Genomic DNA, 17,455 nt, shown 5'->3' with positions numbered 1-17,455 from the left:
CTGAAAGACAGGCTCCTTCCCCACCCTCAGCAGAGAGCATGCTGTGCCATTTAATGAGCCTGATTTTCCCGTCTATGAATCAGAGTGGGATAACTAGAAAATCCCCGTTCAGGTTTATCGTGGAATGTGGAAAAGAATATCCTAACCACCAAGGGGAAGAATTGAGCTGTGAATGGCTTTTCTTTCTTATGTAGCTCCAGAACATTCTGTTTTGTCCTGCAATTCCAAAAGAGGGAAAATTGAGCACTAGTGTTTTCTTTTTGGTATTATATACTTCCTTATTAGGCAAATACATCAAACTTGTTAAGAGTATGTAGCACAAAGGCCATATCAATTAGTCTATGTTTATTGTGCACTTATGTTGTACCTCATTTAACTTTCGCAGCAACCCTATAAAACAGGTTCTACATTCATTTAACAAGTATATATTGCACTCACTATGTGTTAGGCTCTGTGTTATGTGCTGAAGATATGAGAGTCAACAAAAAACAAGGTCCTTGCCTTCATGGAGCACACAGTCTGGTGGGAAACATATACTATACAAGTAAATGTAAAACTGTATGTGTGCCAAGTCCTAAGATGAAGAGGTGTCTGGTGCTGAAAAACAGCAACACGGAGGTTTCTAAGGAAGACCCCATTGTGGAAGTGAAGAATGAGCTGAGCTCTGAGAAATAAGGAGTTTAGCAGGTAGGCAAAGAGCAGATGGAGGAAATAGCTGCGCAAAAGCCCTGGCCAAAGATAAGTGCTAAGTAAATAAAAGTGAAGAGACGGGGGGTAGGAGTGGGTGTTAATCCTATCCTAGGTTTGCCTGATACCTGACGCTGCAGACTCAGAGTTCCTAACCATTTCAATCTCTCCTGTACATGTCTAGCTCCAGCCACAAGAAGCTGAAAATCTGCATCTGACTTACAGAGAAGGAAAAGCTTTAAAGACTTAAGGGTACTGCGTAGGATTTTACCGAGGAAGCCTGCCAAGAAAGAAAACGACCCTGGAGATTTCGAGGACTGGCAAACAGGAGTTAGAAGCCCTCCCTTAAATCCTCGAAATGAAGCACAACCTTGGCACAGGGGCCACTCCGTTTAGATCAGCGGGAGAGGTGGGGGGAAAGTTAGTGACAGAGTAACGGACCGGGAAGCCCACAACCCACACACTTCTCGCCCACCACTGCGGTTGCGCCTGTGCCGTTCCGGAAGCGGAAGTGCCCAAGAGGTCATCGGTGTTCAAGATGGCGGCCCTCAGTGTGCTGGTGTCCGGTTGTGGGCGGCTGTTCCGAGGGCTCCTGCCACGTCCCGCCGCGACCAGCTGTGCTCGGCCTCCAGATCGCGGGTACAGGGAAGGTGAGTCGTGGGTCCTGGCGACCTTCCGAAGCTAAAGAGAAGAGCGGCGCGGTTGCTTCCTCCAGTCCCCGTGTTCCTTCCCTCCCTTTTCTTCGCGCGGTACTGAAACGTCGGAGATGCGGGCGCGCCCCAGGTGCTCGAAAGCTTCTTCTGGACCCTGATGCTGTTATCTTGACTTCCACTTCTCTGAGTGTCCTCTCGGACAGGGGCGGTGGCAGATAGGGAAGACGGAGAAAAAGACTTACTTCGTTAGCGAGGGCAGAAAAGAATTACCTGTCCGAGGATTCAGAATTTTTCGGGAAGGGTCCGCATGTTAATTCTCCCTTCCATATTCTCCGAAAGGCCGCCTCGTTTAATAAAGAATCCCTGGATCATAAAGGATGGCCAAAAGCGTCGTCTTTTCCAGTTTTTCATTTGAAAGTACTGTAATCCGATGGCGGCCTTTTCTACCTGGGCCTTTAGTCTCCCTGAGAGGTGGAAGCTAAGGTGGAAAGGCTATTGAACAGCTGAAACAGAGGCAAACGCTGGATGGTATTTTTGCTTTAAATTAACCTTAAGTCTGAAAAGGCAGCCTCATTCTAGCATTGAACTGAGAGCTTTTTATTAAAAAGGCCAAGTGCTGAACTTCAGGCTGTCGAGGGATTCTGGAGGAAAAAAATACAGCCCTTTTCCTGAGAAGTTGGTTCTAATAAGATGATATGTATACATAGGCTGCAGTAAAGTACAGGGAGATTCGGTTACAGGAAGCAGCAAACCCAATGGCAAGTTTTCATAAGGAGGATGTCTTGAGCGGGCTTACAAGAGGAGGGGATCTGATGGAGAGTGAAAAAGGCCTTTCAGGACACAGCCTTCCTTTGTGCACTGCTGGAAGCAGGAAAAGATGAGTGATGTGCAGAAGTGATGCGGGGGTTTATTTTAAGATTCTGGCGCAGTATTGGCCAGTACATCTTTTAAAGCTAAGACATATCCAGAGAAGAAGAGTGGTCATTGTTTTCAGAGGGAGCAGAAAAGTCCAAAAAGAGTCTAATGAAGAGGCCATTCGATTTGTTTCAGAAGTGGTCTCTTTTTTTAACTTTCAAACAGCAATTTCAATAGAATGGGAAATCAAAGAGACAGTTCATGAAAAAATGGAAATATCAGGTAGTGTGAAGAATTTAGCTATGAAGGGAAGATGGAACATTTGCTAGAAAGAACAATAAAATCTGGATGCTGCCTGGTTAATAGTAGGTAAACTAACCCATTAATAAAGAAGGACACCAAAGACAGCAGGCTGCTAATACAAAGGACTTGGAAAAGGTTTTTCATCTATTCCCATGCTGCAAAATTAGCATATGCCCATAACATTTTTGAAGGTGTCCACCAAGTGTCAAACACTAATAGCCACAATTTACATATCCTTTATGAAATTCAAAGTTGAAAACAGTGCTTTGCTATATTCCCAGAGGACAGGCAAGAGAAATAGTTTTGTTCTTTTACAAAGGAATATTTTTAGATTTGAATTTTTTCTGTTGGAGAGTTTGTGAAATAATGGACTGTGTAATCAGATGGGTCTTTGAAGTCCTCCTTTCCGTAAATACTTGGGTTGGTTGCTCTTTGTTGCTCACTGTCGGACTTAAAAGCTAAATAATTGAATTGATGTGATCTTAAACAAAGGAGAACCACTTGTCTCCAAAGCCTTTAAATGAAAAATTTTTTCCTTGATATTCTACCCCTTTGGTGTAAAATTGTTCACATATACCTAATTTTGACTGGTCCCAACAGGATATTTGACACCTAAATAATAGAGTGCACGTATAATTTGTAGTCCTAGGGAGAAAGCTGGATGTTTTGCTGAAAACAGCCAAAGTTCCTACTTTTCAAAGTATCAGATAGTACTAAATTTTAGTCAGAGTTCATGAGCACTCAGCATCTGTGCTCCTGCCTGTAAAGACAGACTCTCAGAGTACGCCCAGGCCAGGCAGCTCTGTTGGAGCACCATCCCAATGTGTCAAGGTTGCAGGTCTGATCTTTGGTAAGGGCACATACGAGAATCAACTAATGAATGCAGAAGTAAGTGGAACAACAAATTGATGTTTCTCTCTCCCTCCCCCTCCTCCCTCTTAAATTAATTTTTTTTAAAAAAGACCCTCATTCTAAAGCAGTGGTTCTCAATTGGGGGCAGTTTTGGCAATGTCTAGAGACATTTTTGGTTGTCACAACTGGTACAACAAGTACTCCTGGCATCTTGTGGGTAGAGTCCAGAGATGCTGCTATGATCTTATAGTGCACTGGACAGCCCCACATGGCAAAGAACCACCTGGCCCAAAATGTGAGTCATGCTGCTGTTGAGAAACCCTGGTCTAAAGTTTAACAAGAGTGACACACAAAGCCAAAAACAAAACAAAACAAAACAAAACAAAACAAAACAAAAACACTCTTATGGAAGAAGCAACACTGAAGGAAGACAGAAATGGAAATTGTAGTTTATTAAGTACCCGCTTCAAACTTTGCCATGTTTTCCACATAAATTTATTCAGTCTTTTCAACAATCCTTAAAGGATATTACTGACATTTTTACAAATGATGAAATCAGGTCCAGAGATCCTCAGTAGTTGCCCTACATCTCCCAGCTAGTGAGTGGTGGACTTGGAAGTAGAGCCAGCAGCACTCTTCCCTCTCCACCAATAGTATCGCCTTACAGTCCATGGCAGGGCATCCCCGTGGTGCCCTCCCTTCCCTGAAAGCCCTCATCAGTTAACTTGCTGAAGACCATTAGTATTTTTATGATTGGCACTGCCAGACTTAGCAAAAATTGCGTTAGACCTCATTCCTGCCTTATCACATTTCGAGCTCCTATGAAGGAAATGTATTTAAAACAAGAAAAATAAATACTTATGATTATCTGAATTTAAAGGAATGATCTGTCAGACACCTAGGTCAGAATGTGTTGAAACAAGTCAAGGCTGAAGGGAATTTTCTTCATCTTTTCCAATTAGGTATAGCATCTCAGACAAGGATGGGCAGCCCAGCCCTATAGCTAAAAGCTGTGAGAGAGAAGTGAGTGAGTTGGGGGCTTTAAAGAATTAAGAGTAACCTACTAGTGGAAAGAGGTTTTTGTGCAGCAGTAAGACTCCTCATTCTAAAGCACAGTGCACAGGGACATCGCCTCAGGGATCCAAGGGTAAAGAAGTGGGGAGGTGATGAGAGAATCAGAAAATTTCAGTGGTAAACGTGAAGATGAACAGAAGGGCCCCGGCTTGTGCAGCTCAGTGGATTAAGTGCCGGACTACAAGCTGGAAGGTCGCATATTTGATTCCTGGTCAGGGCACATGCCTGGGTTGTGAGCCGGGTCCCCAGTTGGGGGTGGGTGAGAGGCAACCACACATCGATGTTTCTCTCGCACATATTTCTCTCCCTCTTTCTCCATCCCTTCCCCTCTTTCTAAAAATAAATAGATAAAATCTTTAAGAAAGGAAAAAGATGAATAGAAGGGAGTGGTACTTGAATGAGGAAGGAATTTGAGAAAAGTAGTTAATAACCAGAAGTGCAGGCACATCCCAAGCATGCACTTTACCCCCTGACCCTACATAAGCCTGTCAGTGCCTTCTCTTGGCCATCCTGCCATTCAGTTCCTCCATTCCTTCATATTCTGCTTGGGACTTGGTTTCCATGGATACTTTCCAAGAAGGACCTTGGTCTCCGGGCACTTAGTGCCTACACTCCTCATCATTCATCTTTCCTCACTTCCTCCTTTACTAAACAGTTGGCTCTTTATACTGCTGCAGTTCACTCTGTCTGTGTTTATGTGGCCATCAAGGTCTTTCTGTGTTCACTGCAATCTCACCGCAATGCTGTTTGCTCTAGACTGTTATAATTCAGTTATCTTGGACTCCATCCTAGGCGAGTATTTACTGAAGCACTCAAAGGACCTCTTTACAAGGCCTGGACTTTATTATAGTAAAGTTCCCATACTTGGTTAGTTCCCTTTTCTCCCCTAGGGCAAAGGCCCTGTCTTCCTATTCTGTTGTAACTCTCCACAGTAGGTGGAGCTGAGCTGTACACTGCGCGTGCTCGGCAAATGTATGCCTTCTGTGAAACGGATTATTTGATTTGTATGAGAAGTGCCTTATCTTCGAAGATTTTGGCCCTTAATTCTAGTTTAGAAAATGCTTTTTTCTTTCCTGAGTTTACTTGATAATAGCCATTTCTCAGAACACAAGGAAGAGGATTCTATCTTTTTCTAAACAAGTTTTCTGTTAGTGCTTAAATGTCTTAGTACAGTTTTTCTTAGCTACCCCCACTTCTCCTAATGGAGTGCAGACCAGGGACAAAATGGATCTGAGGTTTTGTTTGGTTTTGACATGTTTTTGTATGCACACTGAAAATCAATACGATTTTGATTCCTATCTCCTGTTTTGAGAGGCTTAAAATCTATCAGAGCTTCCTCAGGCTCCAGCCAGGCCTTCTGTCCCAGCCCTGAGACACCGCCCTGATTAATTTCAGTCTCCTGTGAATTCTCAGGTCATTTCTTCTGGTTTGACAAATTGTCTCTATTAGATAAGCATGTGCCTAATGTTTTACCCACTGGCTTATAGTAAGATGATTCACTGGCTCTGAGTTGCTGTGTGGGGAGCTTGTGAACAGTGGAGCTTGCCATGGTCTTTGATCTCTTTTCCAGGGGCCAGTGGGATGACTTCAGGGTTTGGTTCTTTGCCGGGAGTGATGTGTGTTTTGTTAGACTTGTTTACCTCATGATTAGGACCCAAGTGCCTCCATGGAGAGAAGGGAACCACATGTTTATTCGCTTTGTGTTTCAGGGCATTGTTCTAGTGCGGACTCTGTTCGAGTGGTACTGGAATATTTCTCTGTTTCTTAAAATCTTTTTTCCTACCTGTCGTTGCTCAGATTTGGTCACCCTCGGTCCAAATTGGTTTTTGCAAATCTGCGGTTTCTGGGGTGCCTAGAAGCCCTATTGGGCTGGAGCTGTGCCCTCCATTGCATCCCCACGTTTATAGTTGACACATTGCAGTGACGGTCCCTCTGCAACTGCGCTGGCCTCCAGGCTGGGCACCAGGTTGAGTCTCACTCACTGCTTGTTTAGCCTGGTCTCTGTTCTGGACAAGTAGATCCATGTGTGGGGTGACACATTTCCTTTTACAGGGAGAAACCTAGTTTGTCTTTGAGTTGGTAACTACCGTGTTAGGGAGAAAGCCTCAGGGCCTCTCTGGTCATTGTTACAACTGTGTGTGCCTGAGTAGGACACTGAGGGGCTCTCAGGTTGGTTATTTAGAAGTAATGAGTCTTTATGAATGGCCTTGCCCAGAAAACAAACGGGGGAAAATTGCAGGCAGTCTGTATCCAATTAGGTGTCAGTCACAGAGCTCAGTGGTCACAGATGCTGCTGTGGGACTCTGGTTGGATTAGGATTGCCTCACTTTTTTTCCTTAGATATACTCTTTCTCTTTCTATTTATTTTTTATTGCAAAAGCAGTACACATTTGTTTTAGAAACTTTAGAAAATACAGACAGGCATAAAGAAGAAACTAAAATTACCTACCTCCACCTCTGAGAGACCAGTATTGCCATTTGAGTACATAGCTTCAGGGGTCTGTGAGTCTTCTAAATCCGTGTTTAATTGTATGTACGCTTATGGACATATTTCTAGGGAGAGATCCATAACTTTCACTAGATTGTCAAAGTTAAAAACCTTAGGCTCTTTCTAATCTGTATTCTTGCCTTGGCTAGAGCTGAGTAAAACTAATCGTGTAGCCAAGCTGCTGTTACAATATGATTTTAGTATGTGGGGAGACAGTTAGCAGCTATGTGGGCCCAAGTTTTCTATTACAGTAATTAGTAGGCAGAAGGAGACCGTGACGATTATTCTGCTCCCAAATGCTAGCTAGCATTAACTGAGCATCTGCTGTGTGCCAGTTCCTATGCTAACGCTATGGCTTCTCCCTTTCTAAAGAAACTGAAGGAACAAGCAAGGATCTCCCAGAACTTTCTATTTGATTATGTTTGCCAAATGTGGGCTTTTAGCTTGGTTCTTCCTTTGAATATTGTTGAAGTTGTCATTCTGCATCCTAGTCAAGTAAGATAGGAAATACGTACAGCCTGACAGATGTGTGTGACTTGCTGTCTTTCCCTCAGGTTCTCTTTAGGCTGCCAGACCTAACTAGGGAAAGAGCTGAGAGAGTCCCTCTCCTTTTGGAATTGCAGTACTCTCTTGAAGTTCTGCCTAGACCCAGGATCTGCAGGCCCCTTATTCCAACCTCTTTCATCACATCTCTCCAGTGTAGACAACAAATTGCAGCCCTGCAGGGAGGAATGGAGAAGAGGCTTTAACTCACACAGCTGTCCTCATGCAGCTGTAATACAAGGCTCTCAGGGTGAATTTTGGGAGTGAATTTGTCTCAGTGCTTATCTACCCAGGGCCACTGGAGTCATTTTATTTAGTTCAGTACTGTATTGCAAACTATGTTTGTCTGACTCTTTTAGTAAAAGGACACATGCAGTAGGTACTTTTGAAGGCCCTTTACCTGCTTCTGCCCCCAACTCCCCACTCTGAGGTCATTATTGCTAGCCATAAGAGGGCAGGATCTTGCCAATTTCCTTAGATAGAACCAAGATGAATCTTGGCTTGGAAAGGCAAAAACAGTGTGGGGACCCTTGATCCCAGAGAGATGATATTACTTGGGTATCTGGGCTTGCCCCCATCCAGCCTCAAGGGCATAAAGCATTTGGAGGTGAACCCTGCACACTTTCTTTTCTAGGTGTGGACTGTGGGAGAGCGCAGACTGAAGGCTCTGTTCTGCATGCGTAGAGTTAGAGCTATTATTTGAAACTCCCTGTTCCTTATTAAATGGCTGACCTACTTTTCCCCTTTATCTCTGTAGTGGTGGAGATCCAAGAAGGGAAGACAACTATAGTAAGTATCATCAAGTTGGCCACTTATAACCTCTTCAACACTTGGAGCCGCCTGACTGCTCCTCTGAGGGAGGGAGGGAGGCCCAAACTGGACTCCTGGCTCCTTCTTTGACTATAAATCTCACAGTCTACTACTTTTCAAGCTGTTTGCTATAGTTTGGTTCATCAGGAACGGTCACTTATACCTGGGTTGAAGCATCTACTTTTTGATTAAAGTGGCCTTTTGTATGACAGGAATTCAGAGGTCTTTGCTGATACATTCTTTGGAGAATGATAAATTAGTTTTTCAAAGGGGAAACTAAGGCAATGGCAGGACTAGAGAGCCAAAGCCAGCTGATCCAGGGCCAGGGTCCTGGCTCTCACCTCCTTTCCTTTCTGTTCAGAATGACTAAGCTATTCTTTAAGTGATGCAGTTAAAAGGTGACACTCTATCCACCCTGGATTCACGACCAAGCACCCTGACTTGTCTGCTGGTAAGAAAGCTAGAATGACTTTACCCCCCCGACTCCCTCCTTTCCCTCATTGGGCCCATCTCACCTCCCTTCCTCCAAGAGTCATGGGACCTAGATTATCCCATAATCCGTAAAAGACAATGTTGTTTTCACATGGCTTTCCATGCCTCCAAGAAATCTGCAGCCACTCCACAGAGCTTCCAGAAGCCTGTATAACTTCCATGTCAACTAGGGATTTAACTGTTCTGGCTGCCAGCCACACTCAGTCCTCCCTAGACAGTCTTATTCCCAGGACAAGGCGTTTGGGTTCCCTTTGGGTCTTCCCCAAAATAGTCCCTCAGCTTTTGCACTGCTTAACCTCAAAATAGATCTTTTGAGGGGGGCCCACATCCCCTTAGAGCACCTTGTTTATTCCCTCATTCAAAGCTAAAACAAGCATTCACCCCGTGAACTCCATGCTGGTGAAGAGAAAACACATCTGGCTTTTGAGTGTGAAGACTGTTTTTCATGTGGGCCATGAATTTGCTATTTGTAGAATGAACCTGGAGACATGGTGACATTGTAAGCATTTACAGGCCTTGGGGGAGGGAACCATCCCTGCCTGGAGAGGCACTGCCATGGCTGACTGGGTATCACTCACTCTCTGGGGTCTCACTTCATTATAAAGCAAGATCATGATGCCTCCCTCACTAGGTTGTGGGGTTTAAATGAGATGATACATGTGAACAGTGATTATCACAAAACCAGGCACTTAATGGGGAGTGAGTAAATGTTAGCTCTGTCCCCACAGTCCACTTTAATTCCCTCCCGAGCCTACCACACACCTACACACTTTCCCTAACACACTATTTCTGAAGTAGTTATGGTTGCCTTGGCAGAAAGGTAGGTAGCAGTGCCTTGCACAGGCAAGCATTGCTTCTAGCCTCTTTGCTGTTTGCTGTTTCTACCCCTGGAGAGTGTTGCTTCACTCCCAAAACCTCTCAGCCATGTCCCAACCTCATTCTCATAATCCATGGCTTCAGTCAGGAAGGCTTTCTAAGCTCACCCTCTTGCAATTGGAGCTGACTCCCAGAGCATTGGTGTATTGCACTCAGTAATTCCAAGGCTGTGTCACAGGATACAACAGCCACAGCAGAGGTCATTTTGCATGTGGCCTCAGCATGATTGGAAAGGTGGCATCCTAAATAACAAAAGCAAGGGGAAAGACAGGACTATATCCTCCCATCAGTGTTTTTTTAAAGAGAGAAAGAGCACGCACACACTCTGGCTGTTGTGGCTCATTGGGTTGAGTGCTGGCTTGTGAACCAAAAGGTCTCTGATTCGATTCCCTGTCCACACACAGGCTTGGGTTGCCAGCCAGGTCCCCAGTTGGGCGCGTGCAAGAAGCAACTGATGGATGTTTCTCTCCCTCTCCTTCTCCTTCCCTTCCCCTCTCTCTAAAAATAAATAAGTAAATAATGACAAGAGAAAGTGAAGAAGCGGATATCTGCTCATCTCAGCAGAAACGAGGCTTCTCGCCTTGGCACTGCTGGCATCCCAGGCTGCTAATTCTTTGTTGTAGAGGCTGTCCTGTGCATTGTCGGATGGTTAGCTTCCCTGCTAGATGCCATTAGCACCCCATCTCCCAGTTGTGACAGTCACATGTATATCTGACATTATCCACTCTGCCCTGGGGAGGCAAAATCATGGCAGGCTAAGAACCACTGGCACAGACTTGCTCTGTAAGATAAAGGTGGAAACTGAAGTTTCCGCTGAGAAGACTGTGTGGGATGGGAGGGAGACTTACTCGGGACTCCACATCCCTGTTCAGTTTGAAACTTTTTACCATGTGCATTTACTACTTTTTCCCAAAGGTGGTTTTTGTTTGTTTGAGGAAGGAAAGGTAGCAGCTGAAACAGCCAACGCCTCCCTCTTGTCACCAGCATTAAGTTCAGTTTCCACTACCCTTGAAGGCCACCAGATCACCTCTCTGTGGACACCCCAGGGCCCATTATAAAGCAACGGCAGAGCCACCACTATAGTTGGCAGCAGAGAGACCTATTACCTAGGAGAGGTGATGTTACACTACCATCCTCACCATTTTGGGGGTTGCTCAGAGATTAGAGATTCTGCATGGCCCTTTCCCTCACTGGCTCTCCTTCTCTGCCTCCTAGATCGAAGGCCGTATCACAGAGACTCCCCAGGAAAGTCTAAATCCTCCTAACCCCTCTGGCCAGTGCCCCATCTGCAGGTGGAACCTGAAGCACAAGTATAGCTATGAGGTGAGTGTGCAAAGACATGGAGCTGTGCGTGTTATGGCGGTCGTTTTTCACTGGTTAACTTACATAGCATCGCTCCCCTTCACTCCCCCTTCTCCCATAGCCACTGCTGCATCTCGTGGAGCCACCAAAGGCAAGCATTTGTCCAAGTGGCTCTCAACCTTGGCTGCACATTAGAAATACAGGGAAGCTTTAAAAGAACACTCAGGCCCCACCCCCAGACATTGATTCAGTCGGGGTAACGCTTGGCCATCATTATTTTTTAAAGCTCCCCAGGTGATTCTCATGTGCAGCCAGGGTTGAGAGTCACTTAGTTCATGGTCTGGTTGTGTGCCATTCAGACCACCAGGGCCCTGTACCCCAGTCTTGCAGAGTTGTGTTTCCAAGGGGATGGAATCAGGATCTGAGTTTGGCTTGCTTTCTTTTATAATGAGAGGCTATTTGAAGAAGCCTTACTGTGATCTGGGGACACATTATTGTCTCTTTCCATAGTGGAGCTACGGAGACCCCTGTTTGCTCTAGCTTTTCTAGCTCTTCATCTGTTTGCACGGAAGGATGAGGATAGTGAATAACAATAGGTACCCTGTGTTTAGTGCATGTTCTGTGTCAGGCACTATAGTAAGCATTTACGTGTCTTTATTCACTTAGTTTTCACAATATCTCTATGAAGTCGGTACTTTTTCATCCTTGTTTTACAGGTAAGGAAATTTAAAGCATGGAATAGTAAATGAACTTGCCTCATCACCCACGTAGTAAGAATCATAACTGGGATTCAAACTCTAGGGATACAAAACCCACGCGAGACTATGACCCCATTACTCTGCATCCCTTCTAGAAGTGGGGAGGGCCTGGGGAAAAGGACACAGCCCTGGAGAAACCCATACATGTCCTTCAGAGTTCTATTGGTAACATTAAGCACCCTATTTTTAGGTTTCAGGTGATTCAGGCTCTGAGCCAACTTGACCTGCAGGTTGTCCCTGTGCCCCTCTGTGGAATGGGATGACCAAGGGAGAGATCCCGGTCAGGTGGTAAGAGCAGGAGAGGCCACATGCCCATGGGATCTGAACAGAATGACCCAACTAATCCCCCGGGCTGGGAGCCTTGGCTTTAGGCCACCCCGGGTAGGGAGGGGGGGTGTTCTTTTACTCTGCCCTGGGCCTTTCTGCTGATGGCCGCGTGGAGTAATAGGAAGCTTGCAGGCCACAGGGCCGTATTCACAGCTGCTTCTTACATGGAAGTTGGTGGGGTTGGGCCATACTTGGAATCTCAGCTGAAGGTGGGGAGGTGAACCTGCCTGACCACCACGGGGCACTCTTTCTACCAACCGTTTCCAGGAAATAGACTTGCTTCTGTTTATCCAGCAGAAGAAATCCAATCCCCTCCAAGGTAAAGGCTAAAGTTGTTTTCCTTTTACCCCTTTTCACTCAGGACATCATTAGCCTGAGCTGCACAAAGCCGTCAGCTTGCTGGGCAGCCTGCAGTGGGGGAGGCTGGGGCTGAGAGCCCAGTTTATTAGCCCTGGATAATCTAATCCAAGTTCTTTTCATCAGATTCTGAAGATTATAGGGGTGGGAATTGGGGGTCTGGGTCCCTCAGGAGCTCTCCAGTGATTAAAACAAATCTGCGGTTATACAGCAAGGCGCCTGCCAGGGCAGCAAGTCAGTTTGTGGACATGACTGCTAAGGCTGGCTTGCCAGGCCCCTCAGGGGGGTCGGAGGGGTGGGAGATGGTGGCTTTTATCTAACCCCTCAACCATCCTGTGAGAGCTGCGGCGGCGGGGCAGGGAGGGTTTCTTGCCTTGATTCTGGCTCTGTTTATCCTTATTTCTTTGACTCTTCCAAAGCAGTCTCATGGTCCAAAGGAAGCCTGAGAATCCATTCACATGTGGTCACAGGGGGCTTAGAAGATGTCGGATTTAATTTCACAGCCTTAGTCCCTTCCTCAGCTTGTATCCTGCTTAGCACTTCGGAGGGAACGGCAGAAGGTGGAGGGACTACCTACGCATATTGTGGCCTGTGGCACATAGGCTTTGGGAGCAGAAATGATACAGATTTTCTCTCTTGTGTGGAAATATATGACATACCCTCTACCTCACCCTAGAAGGATAACGGACTTTGTGTCACCAGGAAAGATATTGCAAGTGCATGAAAGATTGTTCACATTTTTTGAAGTGTTTCTGTTCTCTAACCTACTCTATCAAAAGATTATCTCATGCAGGAGCTAAAAGCTCTTGGGATTGGTAATAGGGTCAGAAAATCTTACTAAGTTGGGATTTAACTTTTGTTAGGGTCGGAGACCAGTGTGCAAAGCTCTGTGGAGGGAGTGGTCTCAGGTCAGTTCCCAAAGGAGACCTCAACCTCTTGGAGTGCTGGGTCGACAGCCTCCTCTCTGGGTCATGTGATTTGGCTCCCCGGTATCAAACGCCCACCCAGCTGACCCTCATCTCCTGTTCTCTATTTCCACTAGGATGTTCTGCTGCTCAGTCAGTTCATCCGGCCTCATGGAGGCATGCTACCCCGAAAGATCACAGGCCTGTGCCAGGAAGAACACCGCAAGATTGAGGAGTGTGTGAAGATGGCCCACCGAGCAGGTAGAAGTTCCTCTAGAGGCTAAGGGGGCGGGGGACCGTAGACACCATTCCACCCCCAGCTGCCCCATGCTGCAGCCCCTCCTTGAAGAGAAATAGACATTCAGAGTCTTCATTATACTCCTCTCAATGCCAGCCTTCCACCCCCTTGGGCTTTGTCTCTGTGGCCCCCAAAAGCTGCAGAGGGAGCTGCAGAGACCATCTCCTCATGTGCTCCTCCCTCCATTCAGGTCTGTTGCCAAATCACAAGCCTCCGCTTCCTGAAGGATTTGTTCCAAAAAGAAAACCCCAACTTAACCGGTAAGCAAACTTGGGTGTCAACACCCAAAGCATTCTGTGGGCCCTCAGTTCTCACTGTATTCTGCTGGGGAAGCCATTTCTTGGAGCTTATCCCACAGCCCAGGAAAGCTAGTGTGCCCTTTGGCTCTCTGTTCCATCCCCCTCCAACTTGAGCACCCATCCCCAGCAGTCCCACCACTGCTGCAGTTGATGGTGCACACGTTTCTGTCACCCTCCCTTGCTGCCCTCAGCTTCTTTTCTCTTCCCTCACCAGTAGGGCACTTAGCACAGGGACAAGGAGGGTGAGGAGGTCTGCTGGTTGGGCATTAGAATGTGCTAATCCCCTGTTTATGACATCATACTAGGTTGCTATGGGAACCTCAGAGCACTTCAGACTTTTAGTATCCGGGCACTGGGGTTATTAAAGGGCAAAATGAGGCCTTAAAACTGGGAGGGCTCTCTGGGGGTAGAGCCCCTGTATATAGCTCTACAAGTCATACACTGCAAAAATTCAAGGCAGTATCTGCGTAGGCTAGATTGTGAATGGTGCTCCCTAGAGTTGTGTACCTAACCTGCATAGCTGCACATGGTGACCCAGGAGGTCCTGAGGTTTTAGAGAAGAGGGAGGCCCCTCGATCCTGGAATCAATCAATCTGCCTTTCAGGCTAGGCAGGGTGGCACTCTCTGATGGAGGAGCAGACCTATCTGATGCTCAGCCCTCCTACTGTATGTTCCTTTCCCTCCCCCGTCTCTGACATTACCACACTCACGTACTCCTAGATCTGTAACACACCCTTGTCGATAGTAGAGCCAGGTCTGTAAAATTGATTTAGGTTTTTATTCTTGGTCTCCCCTGTTCAGTGGCCCTTCCCTCTTTCAGCCTGTCCAGCTGCCACTGGAACTGCTGTCTATGTGGGACTAAAGCAAAGCAAGATTTATCCCACCCCCTAGCAAACCACCTAGTCTGATCCCCAACAGAACCCAGGCATGAGGGTAGGAGTCCTGGCAGATACCAGCCACAGTGCGCTGAGCTAGGGGTGCAAGACAGAGCTGGGTCTTCATTGACACCTCGCCAGCACCCTGGCCCCATGCCCATCTCCACCTGTCCTTGCCACACTGCTAGCTGGGCCATCCTCCAGCAGCCCGGGCGGATCAGGACCTAGTAACCTCTTCCTGTCTTTCCCAAATGTGTGATAGCCATTTGGGGGTTGAGCCTTCCCCCACCCCCTTGACTTGTTAAGAGACCGCAGCAGGCCTAAGGACACAATCCATCCTGCCCTCAGGCCTTTGAAGTGAAGCCAGGCTCCCTCCCATATATCCGGTGTCCTTTAACGTGACACAGGATTGATGATGTGTGGGGGCTCTTGGGTTGCAAAAGGCCACTCTGGGGGGCTGGTAGAGGGGGAGTCCTCGCTACGAGGGAGGTTGCTTCACTTATAAGGGACTTTATGATTCAATCCAGAGGCCCTTGAGCTTTGAGCCCCAAGGGAGCCCCACTTCCTCCTTCTCCTGTTGCTTCAGGAGAGGTAGGAAGGAACCTTGGTTCTTCCCAGAGCTGGAGTCTTCCCAAAGGGCTGACTAGAGGCCACCCAGGCACTCCTCCCCACCCCCCGCAGTTAGTAGGCTGCTCCATGAGGCACAGGCGTCAGGCCCAGAGCAAGCCGAAGCCCAGTTTCCTCGGGTCTCTCCAGGGCAGGGTTGAGGAAGAACAGTTTTCTGTTCTGGGCAGCAGTTCTGGACAACCTGGTCAGCCTGGGGATCTTCTGAGGTCCTGGAATTCCAGTGAACACTCCTTTTGGAGAACCAGCTCCCACACCCCATCTCTTCACCCATCCCCTCTGGAGACTGGGAGATGCCAGCGCAGGGGCCTGCCAGGTGTTCCTTCCTTTATCCTTGACTCTCCTGCGGTCCCAGCACTACTACCAGCCATAGAAAAAGCAGTCTCTGCGGCCAGTCCACTCCTCAGAAGTCTCCTTGTTGGGGGCACTGACATTGATGGGAGACTCAGGGAAGCCCTCCACTGCCTGCCCGCCTCACACTTGTGCAGGCCAGCACCGCCCCCAGCTTTTTACTCCTCTCAGAGCTGTTTCCTTTGCGCAGAGAAGACCAAGGCCCAGGGGAGCACAATTGAAACATATAAATTAGCAACCACTTTTCACTTTTATCTAAAAATTTTCATCCAAGAGTTTTCGTTTTGTTTTTTTTTATATTAAAAATCTCTCATTGGATGGTTTTTAGAGGTGGCTGGGTTAAATTGTGACCTGGAGTGGAAGCAGAGGAGGATCCTGGCCTTTGGCATAGCTGAGCTTTCAGGATGCAGGGTGGGCCTCTCTGGACAGAATCCAGGTTGCACTTCTGAATGGAGTAAACCCCAATCCCAGCCGGCATGAGCCACTTTTCTGGGAACTGTCAGCGCCCTGGCCATCCCCAAAGGAGGCCAAAGGACTGTGGGCGGCAGCCATTTTTCCCCACCCCCTCCTACATACCCACCATGTGTACTCACCCTTGACTCCCATCGTGGGTTGAGTGAGGGGCAGGGGTCCTACACCAAATATGGCTGCCCAGGGGAGCTCCCTGAAGGCTGGGTGGCAGAATGAGCCAAATGGGGGAGAGGGAAGGATTCCTCCAGGCTCTTACATCAGCCTCTTCCTCCGCCTCCTCCCCCAGAAAATACACACAAACATTGACAACTCATAAAGATCAAGGGAGCCCACGTGGCCCCGGGCTGCCTGACCCTGGCCACACACGCTTGTGGCAACAAAAACCCAGCCCATCTGTTTACAGCACACTCAGTGGTTGCTCCCAGGAAAAGCCCCTGCTCCTCAAGGAAGGAAAACTAGAGAAAGGGTTTGGTCGGACAACTACAGCTTTGGCCTGAGGAGGCAGTGCCCACCCTCCCAGCTCCAGCAGGGCTCCCAGGCCTCAGCCACACTTCCTGGTCCTCCCTCCACAGGTACCTGACCCGCTGGTCCCCCCGCTCCGTCAGGCCCATCTACAATAAAGGCCACCGCTGGAATAAGGTGCGAATGGCTGTGGGATCACCCCTCCTGAAAGACAACGTCTGCTACTCCAGAAGACCTTTGGTGTTATATCACTGACTGAGCAGGGCTTCCTGAGAACCTGGCTAGACAGCCTCCTGCTCTCTCACCCCTTTCTACCAGGGTGGCCCAGCTCCTCCAACATGAACAGCACAAGTGGCAGTGAGACCACCTCCAGTGCCCTTGGCCTGCCAACAGCTGGGGGCACGTGGTTCAGTTGGGTTCCTTGGCATCTGTGAGACTGGCTGGGGCCACGCTCTGTGCTAGGGGACAGGAGTTTTCCTGAAACGAATGTCATAAACCAGGCTCATGTCTCACCCACTGGGTGTGTGCTCTCTGCTTGGGAAGTGCGGGGGGCTTGGGCCCATTTCTGGCAGCTACTGAGCATTGAGTCTTGTGATGGGCTACGTGAATGGGACGGAAGGGAGTTCCTGGGCCAAAGGGTTCCCATCCTCCGTTTGGACAGCTGTTAGTCTTGGGCCTAGGGGCTCCAAGGAGGCGAGACGGGCAGCCTGGCCCGTGTACAACTCTAACCTGAGTCTAAGAGCTGCCTTCCTCAAAGGGCTCCTGGCCATCACCTCCCACCGCCATTTCCACC

The 17,455-nt window shown here is 47.8% G+C and overlaps 1 protein-coding gene across 2 annotated transcripts; it reads left to right on the top strand.

Annotated features, from left to right (window-relative positions):
• Window positions 1–1,194: 1,194 nt before the first annotated feature.
• MRPS18A (mitochondrial ribosomal protein S18A) lies at window positions 1,195–17,174 on the top strand. Of its 2 annotated transcripts, XM_054569418.1 has the most exons (6): window positions 1,195–1,337; window positions 8,213–8,244; window positions 10,849–10,956; window positions 13,420–13,543; window positions 13,771–13,840; window positions 16,773–17,174. In XM_054569418.1, the coding sequence occupies exons 1-6, from the start codon at window positions 1,226–1,228 to the stop codon at window positions 16,915–16,917; spliced, it is 591 nt and encodes a 196-aa protein (XP_054425393.1). In that variant the 5' UTR covers window positions 1,195–1,225; the 3' UTR covers window positions 16,918–17,174. The 2 variants fall into 2 exon arrangements, with proteins under 2 accessions (XP_054425393.1, XP_054425394.1); XM_054569419.1 differs by lacking the exons at window positions 1,195–1,337; window positions 8,213–8,244 and adding an exon at window positions 8,636–8,716.
• Window positions 17,175–17,455: the final 281 nt, after the last annotated feature.

The sequence above is a fragment of the Pteronotus mesoamericanus genome, unplaced genomic scaffold (genome assembly GCF_021234165.1).
Source record: "Pteronotus mesoamericanus isolate MK-2021 breed Mesoamerican mustached bat unplaced genomic scaffold, CSHL_Meso_final contig_20, whole genome shotgun sequence".
In the NCBI taxonomy this organism is placed as follows: Eukaryota; Metazoa; Chordata; class Mammalia; order Chiroptera; family Mormoopidae; genus Pteronotus; species Pteronotus mesoamericanus.
The sequence above is the reverse complement of the archived record's forward strand: the minus strand, read 5'-3'. Positions and strand labels throughout refer to the sequence as shown.